Raw genomic sequence first — 21,654 nt, 5'->3', positions numbered from 1 at the left:
ATCATCTGGTCCATCACATCCACGCCACACTTTGTGGTGTAAACGGCGACAGTGTTTGGCTTCCTTTTGGTGGTGTTATCAATCTGAACCACGCTCTGCACGCTGCTAAGAATATAGACTGTCTTCTTCCGTTTGGCCGCATTCGCCGTCAGTGTGGCAGCAGAGGTTGAAAACACCTAAGAAATAAGATAAATTGTTATTTCCATAGCACTTTTACACACAATGAAACACATAAACATAGAACCACAAAAGACCTGCAACATACCTGAGTGGTGAATTCATTGCGATCTGTGTGTCTAGCAGATTGAGGAATTTCCCAGCGACTCTTGTTGACTGTGCCGAGGATGGTGGTTTTCCGTCTATGTGAAGAAATTGTCCGTGGTAACATTTCTGCCCTTGTCTAGGAATGGTTCCATCAGCCTCATCACTACATTTTCAGACAGTCTCTCCCCACTGGGACGATTGGGGTCCTTGCCAAGATATGGGAAGACATTGCAAATGTACTTGGATTTTAGGTCGCAAGCCACCCAAAACTTGATCCCAAACTTGTCTGGTTTACTTGCAATATACTGCAGGAAACAGCACCGAGTCTTTGATGGGAAAAGCTGTTCATCAATGGTGATATGTAGACCAGGGTTGTAGCACGTGATGCAGTTGGTGACAAATGATCCCCACACACTGGAAATTGCAGCGAACTTATCAGTCTTTGCTTGATCACTGCGGGGGGACCTGTCATCAAAGCGTAGGTGTTGCATGATGTCTTGGAAGCGGTTTCGCAGCATAGTTCGAATGATCTGTGGGTTTCCCAGGTTTGCTGACCAGCAGTCATGTAGTGATGGAACCCTAGTAACCGTTCAAGGCGTTGAACAAGATGACAATTGCATCCACCTCAACACAAAAGGAAGTTCACAGCTTTTAGCAGCTCCCCACCCCCACACACAAACAAAGAGGCAGATGGCAGTTAGAAATCAGCAATCATTCACACATTCCCACTCCCCCACTTCTCAGGTAACGACCTAATTTACATACGAATTGATGCTAAAAGACTAGCCAATTTAGCTTCCACTTGGCTGACAGAGGGTTAGAAAAGCCTGGGACTTCCAGTGTTTTAAGGATGGGTAATGACACTTGCCTGTTCTCTTTCTTTGTCGCTTCTGCAAGACGTACAGTTTATGACTCAGGCTTTTCGAAGACAACTGGTATGCCATTTGGTAGCAAAAGAGAAAAAAGAAAAAAAAAGGAAGAGGATGTAAAAATTTTGGGGGGGGAGGGTGTTCCAAACAAAACCAAAAACGAAAAAAACATCTCCAGTTGGAGACACGTTTACAATTTCCTGATATTACATCTAAAACAATTATAAACTGTGACGGTCACAAAACAGCCCACGTCCTGCTTACTTGCCTTAACCTTTCATTGCCAAATGGTGGCACGATACAAACCAGTTTTATGGTATCCACCAACACTTTACAACAACGCAATAGATTAACAAAGCAGAACGAATGTATGGCGAATAATACATTAGATTACAACATAAAATAATAAATTTGGGGAAAAATACAAATTAAAGATCAAATGATAAAAATACTTAAATATGACCCAATTTGAGGGCAGAGCTTTGAGATCCGTTAAGGAGAAATCAACGTATGGCCGTAGACCATAAGAGGAAAATGAATGGGATAACTGTTTGTCTTGTTCCTTGCTTTCTTGGTTTTCTGAAACTAAAGTAGATCTGACGTGAATTTTACTTTCGTGTCAGAACTGAATTTTTATGTTTATTTTCTTTTGTTCCATTTTGTGTCAAGATCATCCTCCAGGTCTGGTCTGTGGGAAGACTAATAGTTCAGTTTTGCAGATCTTGTCAATGCTTTTACAGCATTGCCGGTGTGTTTGGGATGATGCGTCCTGGTGCAAAATAAAGCGAAAATTTTGCCTTCTTTATCATGTGTTTTCAATAACAGCAAGACTAATGGCTTTATCATACATTGCTCAAAATCTCTCTCTCTCATTAAGTTATTTTATACCAAACAGGTGCAAATGATCCTCTTAAAAAAATCCTAGTAGTTCTGGAAATGTATTTTTGATGTATCTTTTCTAATTTCCTTTTTATTAATGCGGTATGACGATTATTGAGGAAAGATCCCCTCAACTTTACAGCACATTACCACAGCTGGGTCAGAGACTGATTTTTGGTTGCCCAGCAACGGCCAATTTAGAGCCACAAAGAGCTGCGTTGATCTTAGTGTTAGATATAGGAAAAATTATAATAAAATGAGGAGAAATAAAAAAATACCAGCTCATTAAAAAAATCATAATCATCATGTTTCGTGCATTACTATGTGTGTTTACGTTTGCTGTTTTTATTAAAAGAAATATTCGGCTTTAGGACCCAGGTGCGCAGCAGCGGCAGACACCGGTTGATGAGATGGTCCACTCGGTATTACACATCTAATGGACCAACAAAGAGCGGCTGCTCGTCCAGCACTGAGTAGTAGGAGGTAAACTCCATAGACTGTAACTGTGGACTACTATAATCAGACAGGTGAGGGCATTTTGACCGTCTTTATCCGTCCGCGTCACCCCGCACCGTGACAAGAAGACCCGACTGTTGTCTCACCGGCGACAACCATGAGCCAGAGGTTCACCGTCTCCAAGAGCGACGGCGACCGGCGCCCCTCCGACATGCAGGGGGAGGTGAACCAGCTGTTTGAGGGAGACGAGCCCCCGACCACCAGCAGCAGCAGCGCGGAGGGACAGGCTGCAGCTGGTACTGAAACGGTGCTGGTGCTGAAAGGTAAGGAGATCCTCCAGCCGGCTTCTTCACCCTGTTTGTTAGCTGTGCGCTATATGCTAGCAACCCTAATGCTTGACTGCTGCTCGGTGACACCACATTGTCTCTGTGTGACTTGAATTCCTAATAACCCTCGGGGCACTGTCTGGTCAGTAACAGAGGCGCGTACAGCAAATCCTGCAGTTGTCCTTTTTCTTCAGCAATTGTGATGTTACAGGTGCATGCATTGTTCAAAAATATTGGAAGATGCATGCAGTGTGAGACAGAAAACAAAGCATTTGGGGACTTAATTATCATATGGCCTGTTAAATTTTGTATGTCTCAGGCATTTTCCTTCCCCTCCCACAGCATTTAACTGCACTACAAGTAATCTAGTACCTTCTCAGTTCAGGATGTAGGGTATGTGCTGGTGCATTTTATAGTATTTATCTCTAGATCTATATTTTTTTTTTATTTGTTAGGCTTTACAGTATGTGAGCAGAAAAGACTAATTGCACCCTGTCTTGAAGGGAGTATCAATGTCAAGTAATATACAGTTTCTGTGGTAAGGCTTAAATTCAATGGAGAACTAATAATTGTTCTTTCCTTTTTTATTGAGTTGTTCCCAAGGTTAGGGATAATTTAGCTGGTAAAACCCAGGACATTATAATTAATAAGGAGCATTAAACCTTCTCTTTTACTATTTTCACTTTCTAGAATAGTTTTTTTTTTCAGTTTCATCAATCTGTGCCAAAGTGGTTTTCTGTCACCAGTTTGCCCATATGAAAGAATCAACGTCCCCTCAGTCCTTGCGTGAATCAAACACAGCAATGCGGAACAAATGGAAATCCCCATTTGTCCAGGATTGGAGGCCTTTACCATTAACTATGATTAGAATGACAAAAAGTACAGTGATTCATGTCCATTCAAGTGCAAATGGAGATTTATCTGCAAATGGATCAATACATTTCATACTCTGTAAGGCTGCTGCATTAATGACATTTCATGTTAATTGGCCAGGCTCCCCAGACTCCCTTTAAATGGCTTTATTGGAGCTCTAGATTAGCTTCCACTTTATTCAAAGAACTGTAGCCTTAGTTTGGTATTCAGCCTGATTCTTTTTGCAGAGCTGCAAGCAGCAGTGTGGAAACACCATTTAGAATAAAGAGTTAATTATTAAATATTATTGTCATAGTACATTATAATTCAGGGTGTTTTTTTTTTATTTATGTCTGTACTCTCAGTTCTGGCACTTGTTGGTTAACTATATCACTACCTGAGTAACTACCTTTTTTAGTTCATATATTAGCTTTGATCCTGGACATTTTTGTCTTTACATCACTTCTGGTGTGCTAAGGTTCAGTAGCATTCACATGTTTATACAGTGAAACCAGCTGCCTCCTTAATCGGGAATAAATGTTTTTCACTACCAGTCCAGTTTTTCCCATTATTGCTACAAGTGGCTCAGAACTGGCCACTTACTCCTGTGTGTGTGTGCCCCAGTATGTGACAGTCATTTCACTTGACAGACAGACTAGTCAGTAGGAATGTATCTCACAGTCTACTTCCTTTAGAGGCAAGGATGACTTTATTTAAGGACTCTCCCTAATGATACACCTTGCTCATACTGGTATCTCTGCATCCATTTTGCTGGTTGCCATGGTGATGCAGTACATTTTCACTAGAGTTGGCTTAGAAATGGTCTCACAGTAAAATGTTTTCTGTCTTATCAGGTACCGTTATGAAATCAATCTGTTCATGTTTGTACCCCTCGGAAAACAACTGTTGTAACATTGCTGAACCTGTGAGTAGGGCTGGGCTCTACAATATATTAACATTTAAGCTGTATTAATATATTTTTAAACTAGTGTTTGTAACGATTCTCTAAAGCCATGGTTCAGTTTGTGCCTTAATTTTCAGGCCACAGTTTGGGTTGTAGCATGTTCTTTGTTTCCAAAAATCTTCATTTCTATTAACTCTCAGAGTCAAAACAGCAAGAAAGATTGCTGCTGACTAGGGCTGGGCCATATCATACCATTCATGGTAATACCGGTATAATGTTGGGCAACAATAAGAAAATGAAATATCGCGATAGACTATGGATAAAATGCGCATGTGCAGTGCCTCTGCTTTCATACGCACATGGCGGAAAAAGCATGGCGCTGACGGAGAATGAGAAGGGCAAACGCGGATCGTTGAATGAAACGGATGAACCAGAATTGGTTTTTAAAAATGCTGCAACTTCAGTGGTGTGGAACTGGTTTAACTTTCATCCATCAGATACACAACAAAGCACTATTTTTGCTAGAGCATGCTAGTGGGCCGTTGTTATTACCGTGTTTTTTGGAAAATACGGCACACTTAAAATCAATTCTTTGATTTGTTTGAAAATCAACAGTGCCCCTTATAATCCCGTGTGCCTTATGTACGAATTCTGGTTGTGTTTACTGACCTCGAAACAATTGCTACACGGCGCTCGAAAATCTGTCAAATGTTTTAGTACGACTTTGCTAAGCTACGAACCTGCACCGCTTGATGGATTGTCGGAGCATTACGGCTATATTAGGCAGGAGCCTCGCGGAGTGATACGTACTGTGCTTCAACATAATATTACCGTATTGTGTGTGTATAACTTCTTTTTAAGTTTTGTGGATATTATACATGGTTATGCTGAGGATATGTTGGCCAATTTCCACTGGAAATGCTTTTTGGGTTAAACTGTCAGCAAGGAATTTGCATTTGCACGGTAAAATCTTTATATCACTTTAATGCACATAAAAACATCTGCTTGTTTAAGTGAAAATACATTGATGGGGTTTTTTTTGTACTAATAAAGTTGTGGAGTGATAAAGTATTTTGTCTAGTGTCAATTATATCGTCAGTTATACCGTTATCGCAAATTTTCAAATGTATATCATGATAAATATTTTTGATCATATCGCCCTGCTCTACTGCTGACACCTCTCACCCTGGTGATATACTGGTAGCAGGCTGTGGGTCATCAGGGCCAATACCTCACATTGCAAGAGCAGTTTCTTTCTGTCAGCAGTTCGACTACTTAACAAAGCCTAGTACTTCAACCCTGACTCCTTATAATGAATGTGCTACGTTAGCACACGTACTTACTCGCATACACTATAAAAACATTGCACGTTGGACTCATTGCAGTCGAGTGCTTTGCACATGATGTTCACACTTAGATTTCACACGTCCCCCTTCTCTGTAAGTATTTTATATTTTCTTTTTTTGTGTTATTGTATTGTATGGTACTAAGACTCCTTGTTTGTGTAAGTAGTTGGCAACAAATGAGATTTTGATTCTGATTACACTATTCTGACGTATATCCAGTTCAGTTTTGATGTGAATTTTCTTTCAACATTATTGAATCTACAAGAGTAGTACATTTTAACCTGATACTAACCACCTCCTGCACATGTCTAATTAACATACTAAATACCATCTTTAATTTCTCAACCTCCACTGCTCTTTTACAGCAGTGCAAAAGAGAAGCAAAATGAGAAGAAATTATTGTCAAAAGAGACCATGGGTGGTTGGATCACAGTGTCTGTTTCATAGGACTAGGATGAGATGGTAACCCTTTTAAATAATACATTTTAATATCTGCATTACATAAAGTATTTCTTTCATTAAGCTGTGCCAGTACTTTTCTCTCTCACTTCAATCTTATACACGTGACACTCCACCTTTGCTGTCCTTTTGTCTACACACTGTACAAGGTATACATTCAGCATTACAGCTGATTCGAGTTCATCTATTTGGTGAAAACACAATAGGAATTTGCCATCATCAAAGTCACCTGACTTTCTTCACAAAAACAGTAATTTTACCTCGTGGAATGCTATTTGTTGGTCTAACTTTGGCTTTTTAAGATGTTAATTTGAATTGAAACTAAACTATTGGAACATCAGAGACACGCATACACACAACAGCTAACCAATTTAGGTAGCTACTGACACACAAAAAATGGACCCACAACATGAGACTGGTGATTTTTGTGTTGGGAATTCAAGCCATGTTACAGAACTTTTGCCCCCTACTAAAATTATTTTTTACTGCTGATCCCATTCTCAATATTTCTTAGTTTGTATTTTGTAAGTACTCCAACCGCACTCATTGTGGATGAATACCAGTACAAGTCAGCTTCAAATAAACCCTGCTACTGGAAAGTCTACAGCCATTGTGGTGGTGGATATCCAGTACATACAGTCTTCACATAGTTTTCCCAATATCTGACAAATTGAGCAAATAAACAGCTACGGTATGTCTTTATTTGCATCTATTAAGCATGATGTACCACAGGGGTAGGTTTGTGGTCTCTCTCATGATATATAGATGTATAGATATACCATCTACCCATGAGATGCTCTGATCCTGGCATGTTGAGATCTCTCTTTGTGATATTTTTGTCATTGTTGGTTTTTAAGGTTTTAATGTCCATTGTGTGACCTCTTAGCATTGTACTCTCTGGAGCAATGCTTTCTTGGGCAGATGTTTGCATGTTTTTTGGGACCTTGCTTAAAATTAAAGGGCTCAGTATCTTTACATTGAGCATTCTGAAGCTTTGAAGTGATCTCGTAGAGAAAACCAGGCCAGCTTAGTGTTTTAAATATAATTTTAATGGGAGAACACTCCCTTTAGTAGAGTTTCAATTTCTTTCTTTCTGCCTCCATAATTTTATTTTTGGACTCTATTAAAGTACTATTATGTTACACAGTTCAAAATAATATTTATCTTTGTTTGGCTTGGTGCAGCCCCTAAGGTCATACTCTGTCTGGAACAACTTTGAAAAGTTTCCTCTAAATAACTAAAATAGTTTTTAAAAAATTATTTTGTTTTACTTATATACCATGACTGGGAATTTTTTCTACTTCAGATGTAACTTGACCATAAATTCTTAGAAGGGCTTCATTTATTATCCATCAATCTGTTTTCTTTGTGAATTATTTTGACAATATTTCATTCAGTTTTCATGTTACCTTGAAAAATGCCTAAATTGATTTTTTTTTTTTATATGACAATTTGTGCTGATTTCTTTCTTTCTTTGTATCTTATTGATGAATAGGCTAACTGTTGATGCTATTGTGCATCCCATATTGACCATGTGAGTTTGTATCATATTTGCTGCCGCTGGAAGATCATGACAGTTTGTCCGTGAGTGTAAGGGATAGTTTAGCTGAAACAGAGGGAGTACATATAATTATTTCAAGGGATATGCAAAAAAGAATTAAATGGGTTTTGCATAGGCCTGCAGGTTTGAATCTGTCAATGTAATTATGCCTTTGTTGGCATTCTCTTGCTATGTTATAATTCTACCATCTACTACAACTTCTTTGGACTTACTGTTATTTTTAACTGGTGACCAAAGCAGTATCTGAATTCTTCCCCCTTGGCCTGCACTCATGGTCCTGTTTCTGTTGATCCAGAGGGAGATTTGAGCTCGGTCGTCTCAGCCAGTCAGTTTGGCTGCAGAAGGAAGGACAGTTTGCATCTGGCTGCCAAGTGCCCTCTCTATCCTTGACCTTGCCGCCCTGTGAAGAGATATATCTTCGTTAAAGCTGTTTGGTTCAGTGGAATGGGCTGCAGATAGGTTCAAGATATGCTGGGGTTTTCACAGTAGATGGTAAAGCAAAGCGACCTTGAAGCTCAGAGTCTGGCCAAGCAGAAAGCCCACATTTATTGATAAGATTGTTGAAATCACACTTGCACATAATATAATCTGCAGTATTGCTTGCAGTTCAGAAAAAAATGGCTTCTTGAGCTACCTGTAATGCCTGATAGTAGACATAATTAGCATTTAAATTACAAATCATACAAATTAAAAGCAATTTTATTATCCTATTCCAATATACCTGACTGCAAAGTCAACTTTCCTTCAATGCAAAATATTATTTTTATAATAAAAGAAATCAGTGAACTTTTTGACATTTTTCCCAAGCTGCACCAAGTTACAGGATCTTCTCTCACTGAAACATCCAAAAATACTGTAAAGTGCTCTGCTACTGGAAAGAGGTACAAATACTTGACTGAAAATGACTTGCTGTACACCCAGCTTTAACTGATTTATTTTACCAAACAAAAAGCAGGTTCAATATATTTATATGCTAGAAAAAAATGTAAGGTGCTTGAATAATTTTCCAATATGATTATAAATTCAGCAGATAACAGGACGTCACCCATTTTCTTTTTTCAGTTGTTAATCATAACTGCTTTGATCTTTTGACTCTTCCCAGCAAAGGACCAAATTATAAGCCAGTCTCATGTCTTTAGTGTTGTGGCGCATAAGGCTGACTTGGCAGGGGTTTAATGTGTGTCATGGTGTTCTGTTCCTCTCTAAGCAAATGCAGTCCAGAAGTAATGACACACTATGAGAGCATGATCAACACAGCAGGCAAACAATCTGCTGGCTCTGAGCTGTGCTAACTTGAACTTTAGTCTTTGTTAGCTTCTTTAAAACGTCCATGTTCAGCTGTTTGAAGGTAAATGTGATCAGATGGTCATCAGATCATAGTGTAACACAGGTAGACTTTTTTTGCACTAGCTGGCATGACATGACCTAAAACCTCCAATGGAAATAACCGGTATCACAACGGTGATTATCACTGCTTGCTAAGGCTCTATGTATATTCACCTAAAAAGAGGCGTTTCATGCATCATATGACTCTTCCACCACACGCAATTTATCATATGTTGATGATGATAAAGATAAAATGGTTATACATAAAAAAATCTAACCATAAACTGCAGCACTGTTGCAGATAAGATGAGAAAATCATTACGCTTGTAATTTAGTGCAGAGAGTGAAGTACAGGGGACAATCAAAATAAAACAAGAAGTAGCACACACTGAGACTCAGACTAGGACATGTGAACGTGAGACTAGGAGTGGGACTAAATAGACATGGAGACATGAGAGACAAAGGCAAGAAACACAGAAGATTACAGGAACAGGAAGGGACTAACACAGGGACCGGACTTCGGACGTACTACGTAAAAGACAGGGAACACAGGCTGCCACGGAAACAGAGAGACCATACATAAACTGGGACACGACTGGAGAGACTGGAGGTAAACAAATATGAGGACACAGAGATCAGACAGAGACACACTGGACATGAAGGGCAACAAACAGAAGTAAACCAAAAATCAAAAACTATAAATAACAAGCTCTAAAGGCACTAGAAAATAAATATTCAGGAACCAACTAACAAGAACCAAAACTGAAAATACTCTATCAGTGACCCAGGACTATGACAAGTTTAGCTTGTGAGTGTATGCACATTGTTTGCCTGCGCTGCTGTGTCTTGGACCAGCTTCTAATTTGTCACACCAGTAGGCTACTGGTTAGGGCCAGTGACACTGGAAATTACCTGATTCTGGTCACTGGTTGGTCAATCAATGCATCTGTAATTTAAATGTAAATTAGATCAAATGATTTAAAGTTGCTTTCATAATTAAACTGGCCAAACACTGGCTCACTGAAGATAACTAATACAAGATAGATATCTTCAGTTAGCCTATTAAACTGGTCAAACATTAAATAGAAGATAACTAATACAATAACTGTAAATGTCACTTTCCTATAAATTTGATTAAACATTCACTTAATAAGGTGGTGTATGGCAGTCCTGGTGGATTTGGAAATCCCTGTTGTGATTGGCTTGGATTTGCAGAAATGATCTGCAAAAATTAACAGTTGTCATTTTAATAATAAGTCACAATATGAGCGATTTTTTTAAATTTTATTACTTGTCTTCCGATAGCACTGCGCAGTGGAGGTTTGACTTGCCTTGTTGTTGTGGCTTCTTGTTACTCAGTTAATCCCTGCAATGTTTCAAACTTATCTGTGTCGTAAGACACTGGCAACTTTCTCTTGTATTGAAAACCCAAAACAAGTGGCTGAAAGACAGTAAGCACAGTGAGTGCTCATTATCTGTGGCGTTCTTACACCTTGCACATTACATAAACACAATCATTTGATTCATATTTAATCTGAAAATATTGAATACAGGAGCCTTGAGATCACAGTTAAAGCATAAATCCTTCTGCAAAATCAACGTAACTGCCTTGATTAAACAACATTAAAAAAATTCCCTTCCCCCTCGGGTGTGATTTCCATTTTGACCTCGGGACTTCCAGGACATACTCCGCACAGAAGCTCCTGTGTACTATACATACCTGGTTATGGCATTCTATGTATGACTGTGTGTGCATTTATATGTCTTTTATATGTCTGTATATATGTAGAGAGAGATACTATGAGTGCCCGTAGTTATTCTGGATCGTCTCTTTATAAACCACAATCACTCACTGATGCACTCCTCACCCTTCACCACTGAGGTTTTCAGTCGAAACTGTTTGTGTGTTTATGTGCTCATCATCACGTTTTATTAATGTATTAACTAATGTAGCAGAAACACAGACATATGACGTTTATAACCGTAACTCAATTTGTCCTCGGTGTTTTGGTTCATGAGGCTGATTTGGCTGAGATTTAATCTGTATTGCGGTGTTCTGTTTCCCTCCAGGCAAATGCTGTCCAGAAGCAGTGACACAGTATAAGAGCACTGTGAACACCGCAGACAAATTCACAGAACAAAACCCAATAACCCCATGGCACAAACGGTGGTATTTTTCTTCTCCCTGATTTGATAGCCCATCACTGCACAAACCACTAGGGATCTTGCAGGTTAAAGGCTATTTATTGGTAAATCCCACCGCTGAACTGCACCGTCATCGTGTAATGTCTGGAAAAGTATGTATTATATGTATTTACATGGCATTATTACCCAGACACTGATGACAAAGCGCATGGCTGGCAGTATTCTATATTTGTTATTGATAACAATGCCAAGGCCAGCACAGGCCAAGTCTTTTGGTTTTGAAAAGAAGTCAAACTATAAAGAAATTGTAATCTTATTTAATAAAGCATGCAGTTAATTTAGTGGTATAGTATGATTTGGGGCGTTGCAACATTGTGATTGACAAGTCATTACAATGCAGTCAGATCCATCTCTTATTCATTTTGTCTGGCTCAAGAAAAATCTAGGTTGTGAAGGCCAGATTACCAAACTCAAGTTTTTAAAAAAAAAAGATACCACAAAACAACAGGTGAAGTGCCTAGCATTGTTGTGTATTTGTCATATGCAGAGCTTTGCAAATAGTTGTCTATATGTTGTGGCATGGGGTGTGGAGTCATTAAAAACCCAACTTATCTAGGCTATTGGGAATGTTGCGATGTTTTGTTCTAATGCTTATTGGTTAAAAGGTAGGTCAAAGGGGGGAAAGCAAAACAAATACAAAATAACATGAAAAGCTCAGATAGTGGTTTCAGTGGACAGTTTCATTTTGTTAAACCTTGGTTTCTGTTCCCCTCTTTGTATGTATTAACTTATTTTTTTAACAAGTGCCAAGACCAAAAACACCACAAGCTAGATTAGCACACAGATGAGTTGTTCCACATTTTTTTTTTGCACTGCTCAGTGACAATAAAAGCACATCTAGACAATGGCCTGCAAAGCTGTGCCTTGTCTCTGCATAGACCAACATACAACCATTCTCCAGAATTAATTCTGAACTTTTCCATGACATTCTTCAATAATGTTGTAATGTTCTTCTACAGTAATTAAATTATTTTGATGCGTTGGTTAATATGCTGCTTAGTGGCTACATAGTGTAAACCACTACACTATCTACACTACACAATCTACCAAAGGTGCCCTGGAATGTCCAGCACATAGTAACAGGATGTAAGATGTAAGATGCAAGCTGCGACAGCTTACACTTGGAAGCAAACCAAGTGGCTGGGATAGTGTACAGGAACATCTGTATGAACCAGAAGTCTTCCAGTTCCCGTGGGAGATTCAACAAAAGGTGGTTGAGAACAACAGGGCTAAGGTTCTGTGGGACTTTGAGTTCCAGACAGAGATAGTTTTGGTTGACAAAGAAGACAAGACTGCAGTTGTGATAGATGAGGCAATCCCACCCAAGGAAAAGAGGAATATCAGAGAATAGAGACGTACCAGGGGGCCAAGAAAACACTGGACCAGATGTGAAAGTTAAAGTCCAAAGTGGTCGCAGTGATAATGGGAGCATTAGGAGCTGTAACCATGAACCTGGATAAGTGGCTCCACTAGATTCCAGGCACACATCAAGGGTCCCTGTCCAGAAGAGTGCAGTCCTAGTGAGTGCACCTCACACTCCTAGACCTCAGCTTGTGTTGTTGGGTCTCTACTCAAAATTAATAGAAGTATGAACGCAGAAAAGCACCTTCAGATTATGATCCAGCATTTAGGACCTTCTTCAAAGCATCTGATTTACAAGTGCTTCATTTTTCAGCATGAGAAATACATTGTCAGTGAAGCAAAACATACCTGGACAACAAAACACACAGTGGAACGTAATTAGTCATGGATTGGCCTCTTCAGAGCCAGAGAAACTCTAAATGATTGAATCAGAATCAGAATCAGAAAGGGTTTTATTGCCAAATGGTGTGTTATCAACAAAGAGGGCTTTTAACATCCTTAGCTGGGAGAGAATTCAGGCTGTGATGAAAAATAATAGTGGTCATACCAAATTACTTTCAAGCATCTTAGAATCGTACATACTCTCTTTTTGCCTTATTATCTGTTTCCACAATGATTTTTCACGTCCATAAATCGCTGCATCAGTTTCCCAGTTTTCTAGCAAATATAAGGGATGACTCAAGACTTGTGCACAGTACTACTAATATTAATATTCACTTAAATTTTACTGGACTCTGTGCCTAACAGTGGTTGCCAGCAATTGTTCCTCCATTATAATGTACTGTTGGCTGACCAGACTGAGGATTGTTTGTGTGTTGATTCAGGCATGTCTACCTCTGTGCTGTAATGGCTCTTGTGTAAATATTAATAGGCAGCCTCTTTGATATAAAGGAACAGGCTGATGGTGAGCACCGATATTCAGTCACAAAGGCCTTTTGTAGATGACTGCTATTCTAGGATTAATATAGTGGGATGCCTGCTTCAGTCACTTCTGGGAAAAGGACAATGTGGCCACCTGATGAGGATTTTATGGAATATTTATTAAGGCTCAGAAATACTTGTGTAATCACAGCTTATCTTGAAAAGGAAGAACAGCTGACAGGAAAAACGTGGTACTTGAGTATTTCTACCAACACATTTGTTACCATAGCTTTCTGTTTCCACAAAAAGAGGTAGGATGTGAGATTTTCTTTCAGCATCAGAGAACTTTTGTTTTCACTGAAATTTAAAGATATAATAATAAGAATATAAAGTGTGTGTTAAAAATTATTTCAGTGTCAAATCAGTCTACCCATACAACAGTTGGTTTTCAGTTTCCATTGCATTGCATTGGATCAAGAACAATCCCCAGTAATACTGGGATAATATATAATATTTTATTTAACCCTGTTTTTTATGTGGACATGGAGAATGAGTCATGGGTGAAAAATGATATACTCAAAGATGTCTATAATTACAGGCTGTGTGATGAATAAAAATCACATTGTTTCATATGAATCAAAGCAGTTGTATTATTATTATGATAGTAGTAGTAGTAGTAGTAGTAGTAGTAGCATATTTTACCATGGGCCAACTAGAAGGTTTTTCAAACTCTCCTAACCATGGCTCCACAGCTACCCATGTTATATTGATTGTGTGATGCTGCCTAATTTTTGCAATCTTTAGCATGTCCAGCCTGCCGCAGGTCAATTTACTAGTGGCTTAGTGTAACAAAGCAAATGTGAGTAAAGGTAGTTAAAATTGCTCACTGAGACAAGTTGGAAAAGTATCCGGAGTTAACAGATTTGGCCCAAACCGCTGGTTTGGTGACAGTTCCAGTAAAGTTTATTCAAGGAAGATGGTTTGAGTTTGCAGTTGTAAAGCTGATATTTCTTTTTACCTCTCAGCCACAAAAGGCTAATGGCGGATTGTCATCATGGGCAGACAATGTAGACATCCGAGTTTGTGAAAGTGATAACTTGAGAACACAGCAATGTGGGCGTTTCAAACCAGTATCATATGTGTTTCTACTAACAATCTCAGATGAGTTTAAATCTCAGTAACGTCAACCCCAAGGTCAAGATCAGATGTTACATTTTCAGAAAATCTTGTGACTGCATCTACTAAAAATGTTAGTTGAGCTTGGATCTAAGTGACCTTGACCTCATGCTTAGATGTCAAATTTTCTGCATATAATAATAATGATGATGATGATGATGATGATGATGATGATGATGATGATGATGATGATAAATAAACATATATAATTAAAAAGAAAAGTACATAAAAAGTACAATTAGAAGTTCAATTAGAATCACTTGAGAATGCTAACTTGGGAACAAGGCGATGTAAGAAAGAAAAAGTTGATGTTTGCCATCTGTACAATTTTGAGGTGATAGTTTTAAATGATAGAGTGCACAGCCATCATGGACGTATCCCTTTTATACCTCTAGTAACAAGTCATTTTATATTTGAAACCCTAACCTTAATAATTTGTCTTCTGTGGTGGTTTTGGGTCCTGAATACTAATAACTTTCTGTTTACTGTAATTCTAGTGTTTTGCATTTAGATTTTGATGTTAGTTTGAGTTTCTGTTCCTGATTTCCCTTGTTGTCCCTTCTTCTTGTGTCTTTTGGCTCTTTGTTTACCCATTTGTCTTTGAATTCTTGGACTTGGTTATCACTTTTACGTCACTTCTTCACTTTACTCACTACCAACTGTGTTAAAGTTCCTTAAGAATTATAAGTGACAAACAAATATATAGCATTACTTGACCTTTTTCAGCAGATGTATTGCTAATGCACCAAATGTTAACCTCAAAAAAGAGGCACATACCAAACCATACATTTTTGTATCATCTCTGTATCATCTCTATCATCTCTCTCATTCTGTCTGCATTATTAAGGACTTTACTTCATTGTGATACATTCCTTATGTAGCATAAACCTGTCAGTGTCTCCAGTAAACTAGAGTTTGCTTGAAAGGCAACACCCTGCACTCCTACTATTGAAACTTCTTGTTCCAAACAGGAAATGCTACCAGCGCTGAGCTGGAACTTTGGTCTTCAAACTGCGCTTAGTCAGCGTAACATAAGACCAAGCTACTTCTACCTTAATATACAGTCTGTGGTTTAAATAAAGGACATAATTCTTGAATCATGTTTTGTCTAAATTTGAGAGGAGGTTTAAAAAAAAATCTGTCATTTGTAAGGGGTTTTAGTTGTAAACCATGTATGATCCTTATCTCCGGGTTTACTGCACAAATGTATTAAAAAGAAGTATGTAGAATTTTGAAGATCTACCATGTCCAAGTTTTCATGGAAAATCTTTACCCTTTCACTTTAACTTTCTCTGTCTCTTTGCTCATCTGTCCTCGTACTTTAATGCTATTACATGGTAGAAATGTTCTCCCTCAGAGGAGCCATTGATTTCTAATCTAGCTTGGCATTAAGTGCCATAGCTTTTGCAACATCACTCATTCTATTATTTCTTTGTGTGTCAGAGCAGGAAGGATTAATATACTGAAGATCAATACACCTTATGCAGCATGACCTATGTAATGCCCTGATCCTATCTAATTTTCAATACAGCTCTGTAAATTGAATCAAATAATTACAAAGACTTTCCTCATGGGTGGCGCACTGTATGGTTGAAGAGAGAATTGTGGTGCCATGAACCAAACAGGAGAGGGCAGCCTATTAACTGGTTTAAAGATGAGCTCATAATATGTGCTGCTGAATGTATGTCTTGAAAAAAAAAAAGAAAAGAAATATTACTGTGTTGTTGATGTTTAGCTGTTTAAGGGTTTCGAGTTCTAGGTGCTTTTTCATGCTTGTATAGAACATTTAACAGTAAATCTGATCGAGAATTGTTGAGCTTATGCAATTAATTTCTCTGCAGTAACCCAGATGTGCTTTTCTTGACTAAGTCAGCAGGGGGCAGTTGTGTGTTTTCTTTTAATCAAGACTGCCAGCGTCTATGCGTGTTCCCTTTAGTTTGACTGATGGTGTAGAAAAGCCTCCAATGAGAGAGATCAGGATGCCAGGGAATTACACAACGGTCTGTGTCGTGTGTATGATGAAAGAGGCTTGTTAAGCATAACAGCAAGTGAGGAGAAGGTGTGTGTGTGTGTGTGTGTGTGTGTGTGTGTGTGTGTGTGTGTGTGAATGCTTTGGTGTGTATGTGAAGAAGAAGAAAGATGCAGAGAGAAAAGAACAGTGAGAGGGGGTGTAAACGTTCCTTAGCCCAGAAATCCTTATGCTGTTATGTAACTGTCTGCACATAGGGGAGGTGGGGAATTAGGACCGATTGATAGAAAGTGACAAATTCTCCCTCACATGTAGGCAAGCTGCAGGGCAGACCTCGGTGACACTAACACAGGAAAAACAGGGGGAGGAGAGGAAACAACTGCAGGGAGAGGTAGAGCATCCTCCTATACACACAAATAATGGCACATCATCACAGACTCAGTCACTTGGCTTCGTTCTGTGGCACAACAGCTCCTCTGCAGTCTGTTAGACATGAGATTTTGTATTCAGTGACCAACATAACACAGACTGAACGAGACTGGCGCACTTTTTAAAAGCTCTTATGTATTTTTGATCTTTTATGTGGTAAGAATGGTGAATAAATATTAACTTTAAAGTGGTATTTATGATTTATTGTAGTGTTTACCAGGGATGAGACAATAAAACTAAATCAGTATATTTATTGGTTTCATTTTTGTTTTTTTGTCAGCACCCCGACAACCTCTTCTTATTAGTACATTAGTGGTTCGGTTTAAGACGAAGCAAGCTACTTTATATTTGTAAAGATATAGATGATTTGTTTTATTTAATTTTTTTTTTAAAGTTATAATAGGGTCTTTATGTTTTTCACTGTTTTTCTCACCAAAAGATGAAATGAGGTGAGATATTCCTATGTGTCACCTGTTTCTGACTGAAAAGAGCAACATAGACAATCTCCAGGCAGTTGAATGGGGATGGTGCTTTTCTTTTACCTCCCAGTGACATGTCTCTGTTGTGCATGTGATTTCTTTCCATTGCACTTGTCACTGTCAGCATCTCACAATGTTTCAGTTAGTTTCATCATTCTGAATTTATTTTTTAGTCCTGTGGGATGAGTCCTCAACAGAGCACCATGAGGATCTGTGAGGTGCCAAGTCTCTCAGCACTCCTCTCTTTAAATCTAACAGCTGAACCCAGGGAGGACCATTCACAGGACACTTTTTGTGTTGCAAAGTTTGCCATAATTTCTCCACACTAAAAATACATGCGACTTTTGGAGATAGTAAATGGAGCAATGGGGACCGGATTATTTTTATTAGGTCACTATGATAATTTATCCGACGTAGTTTGCTAAAATAAACGACTGCTGCCAGGATGTGAGAACTAAACATACTGTAGTTGCAGGGCTAATGTGTTATTTTGGTCTGATTTGGAGAACAGTACAGACTCAATCTACTGAGGCAGTGGAGGCAGAGAGCGGAGGGCCAGAGATACAGGTCATGGATCCCCATGGGGCTGGGCTGGTATTCAGGAATTATACTAGGCCTTCCGGTCCCTCAGGGCCGCTGCACACTGTTTGCTCACTGTGTTTCTGTCTCTCTCCAGCTGGAAAATTATTCAGGACTGGGAGCGGTGCCGAGGCATTGGTTTTGGTTTTGAAAAGGTGAACTGTAAGGGAAGATGTATGATGTAACAGTTGTGCCACTAGCTAAATGAATTTTAATTAGGTGCTCTAAATTTGAAATTTTGTGTTGTGAATGTTAATGTTTTTGCCTGTTTGGCTACGAGAATAGTCACCATAGAGCTGCAGCAGGCAGGAGGAAGAATGATGCGTACACTTCACTAAAGCTGTTCCACAGCCCGGTTTCTTCCATAGTCCAAAGGTTCTGTCAGCTCGTTGCGCCCGGTTGGGGGTACACACTCTCCATCACCATTACCATGCATGCCACTGCTGTGGTGCAATGTCAAGAGGGTGACTGCAGAGTATGCCTGAGCCAAATACCATTACAAATCCTTATACAGTTCATTTGAGTTTTGCAAATCAAATTAAAGATTGTTTGTTAACAGTGTTTAGAACATAATATAAGAGACACAGAGGTCTGTTTAAACTATTATCCCAGCCTACTGAAAAAGGTACTTTTGTATTCTTAGGCAGGCATGGTAAGCATCTTGCAGCACCTTATGTAATGAATAAAGCAAACGTTATTCCCTGGAAAGTGTGAAAGCTGAAACAAAAATGGTAAATGGCCTGTATTTGTATAGCGCTTTACTTAGTCCCTAAGGACCCCAAAGCGCTTTACATATCCAGTCATCCACCCATTGGTGATGGCAAGCTACAGTGTAGCCACAGCCACTCTGGCAGAGGCGAGGCTGCCGGATACTGGCGCCACTGGGCCCTTTGACCACCAGTAGACGACGGGTGAAGTGTCTTACCCAAGGACACAACAACCGAGACTGTCCAAGCCAGGGCTCGAACTGGCAACCTTCCGATTACAAGGCGAACTCCCAACTCTTGAGCCACGATCGCCCCAGCAAAAAAAAGGCAACCTTTATGTTCTACTATGTAGAATAAATACACAAATCATCAATATGATAACAGGTCATCACATTTACCTGGACTTTCAGTCTCTCCAACCCATAGAAGCTTTGATAATCTTGTGGTTTTACCACTTTGGCGAGTCGCTCATCCAGGAAGGGAAGAAAAACGGGAAAAGCCAAAAATCCCCAAAAAGTCCAAATAATACACAATTCCAAGAATGAGGAGAACAAGGCATGAGAAAACCAACTATCAAAGTAAAAGTGGAAATGAAACAAAAATGCTCAAACACAAATATTTTGAGGGGAACGTGCAAAAGGACAAACAGACAAGGTACAATAGGGAGACTAAAGTAGTCTTTAAAGCAGAACTCAGCCACACTGAAAATTGATGTTAATACTTAACATCACCTGAATGACAATTAAGTAAAATAATAATCAGAATTCTGTGACTTACCAAAACTCAAAAATATACATCCCTTGGACTATGATTATGCAATTTTGGGGCTTAAGAAAAGTTATAGTACAACGTTACTAGATTCAAGCTGTAAAGGTGAAATACTGTACGGAGCACCTGAACAGCAGATAGAACAGTGGACCATGACCAGTGTCAGGCCCATACCCAACACCCCAAAACTTTTACTTATGGAAATAAAAATATAAGTTAGTTACTTTATAAAATTGTGAGCAAACATTTCAACCATTTTAAGCAAGAATTCTACCAAATCTGTCCAGTTTTCTATTTACTAGCTAGCAAACGTCTTGCCTTCTGCCCTTGCTGATATTTGTGTGCATAAATTAGCACATTATCCTCACATAGATCAGTTTACCAATGTATGTCAACCACTTCTGTGCTGTTGTATGACTCCCATTTCATTGCACATATTGAAACAGAATAATCTAGTAATCACAGTGTTGTTTTGCACTACTTTGGTGGTAGCCAGTAACACATAAAGCTTACAGCTACTTATTTTCTGCAATCGCTATGGAACTGCACTGGTTGCCTTACAACTTCCTGTCATAGAGAGCGAGGTGGGCACAGAGAACTATCAGTGCTACAGTCCTGGGTAGAGGTATCATATCTTACAAAGTAAGTAACTACATTTTTAAATCAATAAAATCTGAATCATTTGTTTAAGTTATTGGATAGTTGAGCACTGAAGACAGACGGGAGAGAGGCGAGAAGACATGCAACAAAGACACATGGGTCAGATTTAAACCACCCACTGAGCTAAACCAGTGCTCCAAATAGCTGTCATATGAATAATCAAACCCAAAATGATAATGAAAGTCCCATCCATACTGTTACAGTATTTGTTATATTTGTGGGAAGATCCTTATTGCCCTGCCTTCCATGATGTGCTTTTCTCTGAGTGTAATAGGTTTATTTAGATAACTGGCCTCCCTCAATTTTGGGCATTAGCCCCACAGTTGCTCTAAGAATGGATTGAGTCATGACAACTCATTAATCCTCTCTCTTTCTTCCCTCCTTTAGCATTTGCTCTATTTCTCAGCTCTGTTTTCATGTCTCTGTGACCTTCGCTCTGTCTGCCTACCAAAAGCAGAGCGCTTTTGGAGTTGCCGTAGTGATGAGTGTTTTAGAAGAGCACACTTTCCGCAGTCATTTGTTTCCTCTCCATGTGCTTGTTGTCAGCCAGGTAAACTGTAGACATTACAGCTCTGCTGTGTGCGTGATCTATCTTTATCACAAGTCCACATGATGGCTAGTTAACGCCTGCTCTCAATCATTTTTAAGGAGGATTCTCACACATGCCTATTTTTCAGCAGCGTTTAAATCCTCTCTTTTCTACCCAATACCTCTCTCTTTCGTTCTCTCTCTCCTTACATTATGTTCATTCAGCTGGAGGACACTTTGCCCGTCTGGCCTGCTGAATGGATGGTAAAAATGACTAGTGTGTGAATGGATGTTTGGTTGGCTTGCTTTGTTAATGGTGTGTGGAGAAGGTGATAGGTTGGCTGTGCTGTTTGCATTTTGTGTGTTGAGTCAAAGGGTGTACAGATGTGTGTTGGTTGTAACAGCAGGGATCAGGACTGTCTTTGTGAATAACAAGGTGAAAGGAAAATTAAAATCCTGACATCATGGATTTTAGCCATTGCCACCGATCCCCACCTCCCACCCCAATTGTCATGAGTGTGAGGTAAAGCTAGATCGATGGCAAAAAGGCTTACTGGGAGTCTCTCTCTCTCCACCCCCCCTCACACTCACACACACGCTCAGTCACACTCCCAAGCCTGCTTGAGCTTTCTCCATTCATATGTGATACTTCTTGTTCTCTTTCTCCCTCTTTGAAAGGTCTTCCCCCC

At 39.2% G+C, this 21,654-nt stretch overlaps 1 protein-coding gene across 2 annotated transcripts in view; it reads left to right on the top strand.

Moving 5' to 3' along the window:
* The first annotated feature begins 2,406 nt into the window (after positions 1-2,406).
* The window catches only part of slc12a5a (solute carrier family 12 member 5a), a 178,877-nt gene continuing 159,629 nt past the window's right edge, over positions 2,407-21,654 (top strand). For both annotated transcript variants that reach the window (XM_005729817.1, XM_013909971.1), the window contains exon 1: positions 2,407-2,791. In XM_005729817.1, coding sequence (XP_005729874.1) covers positions 2,626-2,791 — 166 coding nt within the window. In that variant the 5' untranslated portion in view covers positions 2,407-2,625. The remainder of the gene's footprint in view (positions 2,792-21,654) is intronic.

This window comes from Pundamilia nyererei, unplaced genomic scaffold (genome assembly GCF_000239375.1).
Source record: "Pundamilia nyererei isolate P.nyererei 1_Seehausen unplaced genomic scaffold, PunNye1.0 scaffold00034, whole genome shotgun sequence".
Taxonomy (NCBI): domain Eukaryota; kingdom Metazoa; phylum Chordata; class Actinopteri; order Cichliformes; family Cichlidae; genus Pundamilia; species Pundamilia nyererei.
This window is presented reverse-complemented; position numbering and strand designations above follow the sequence as displayed.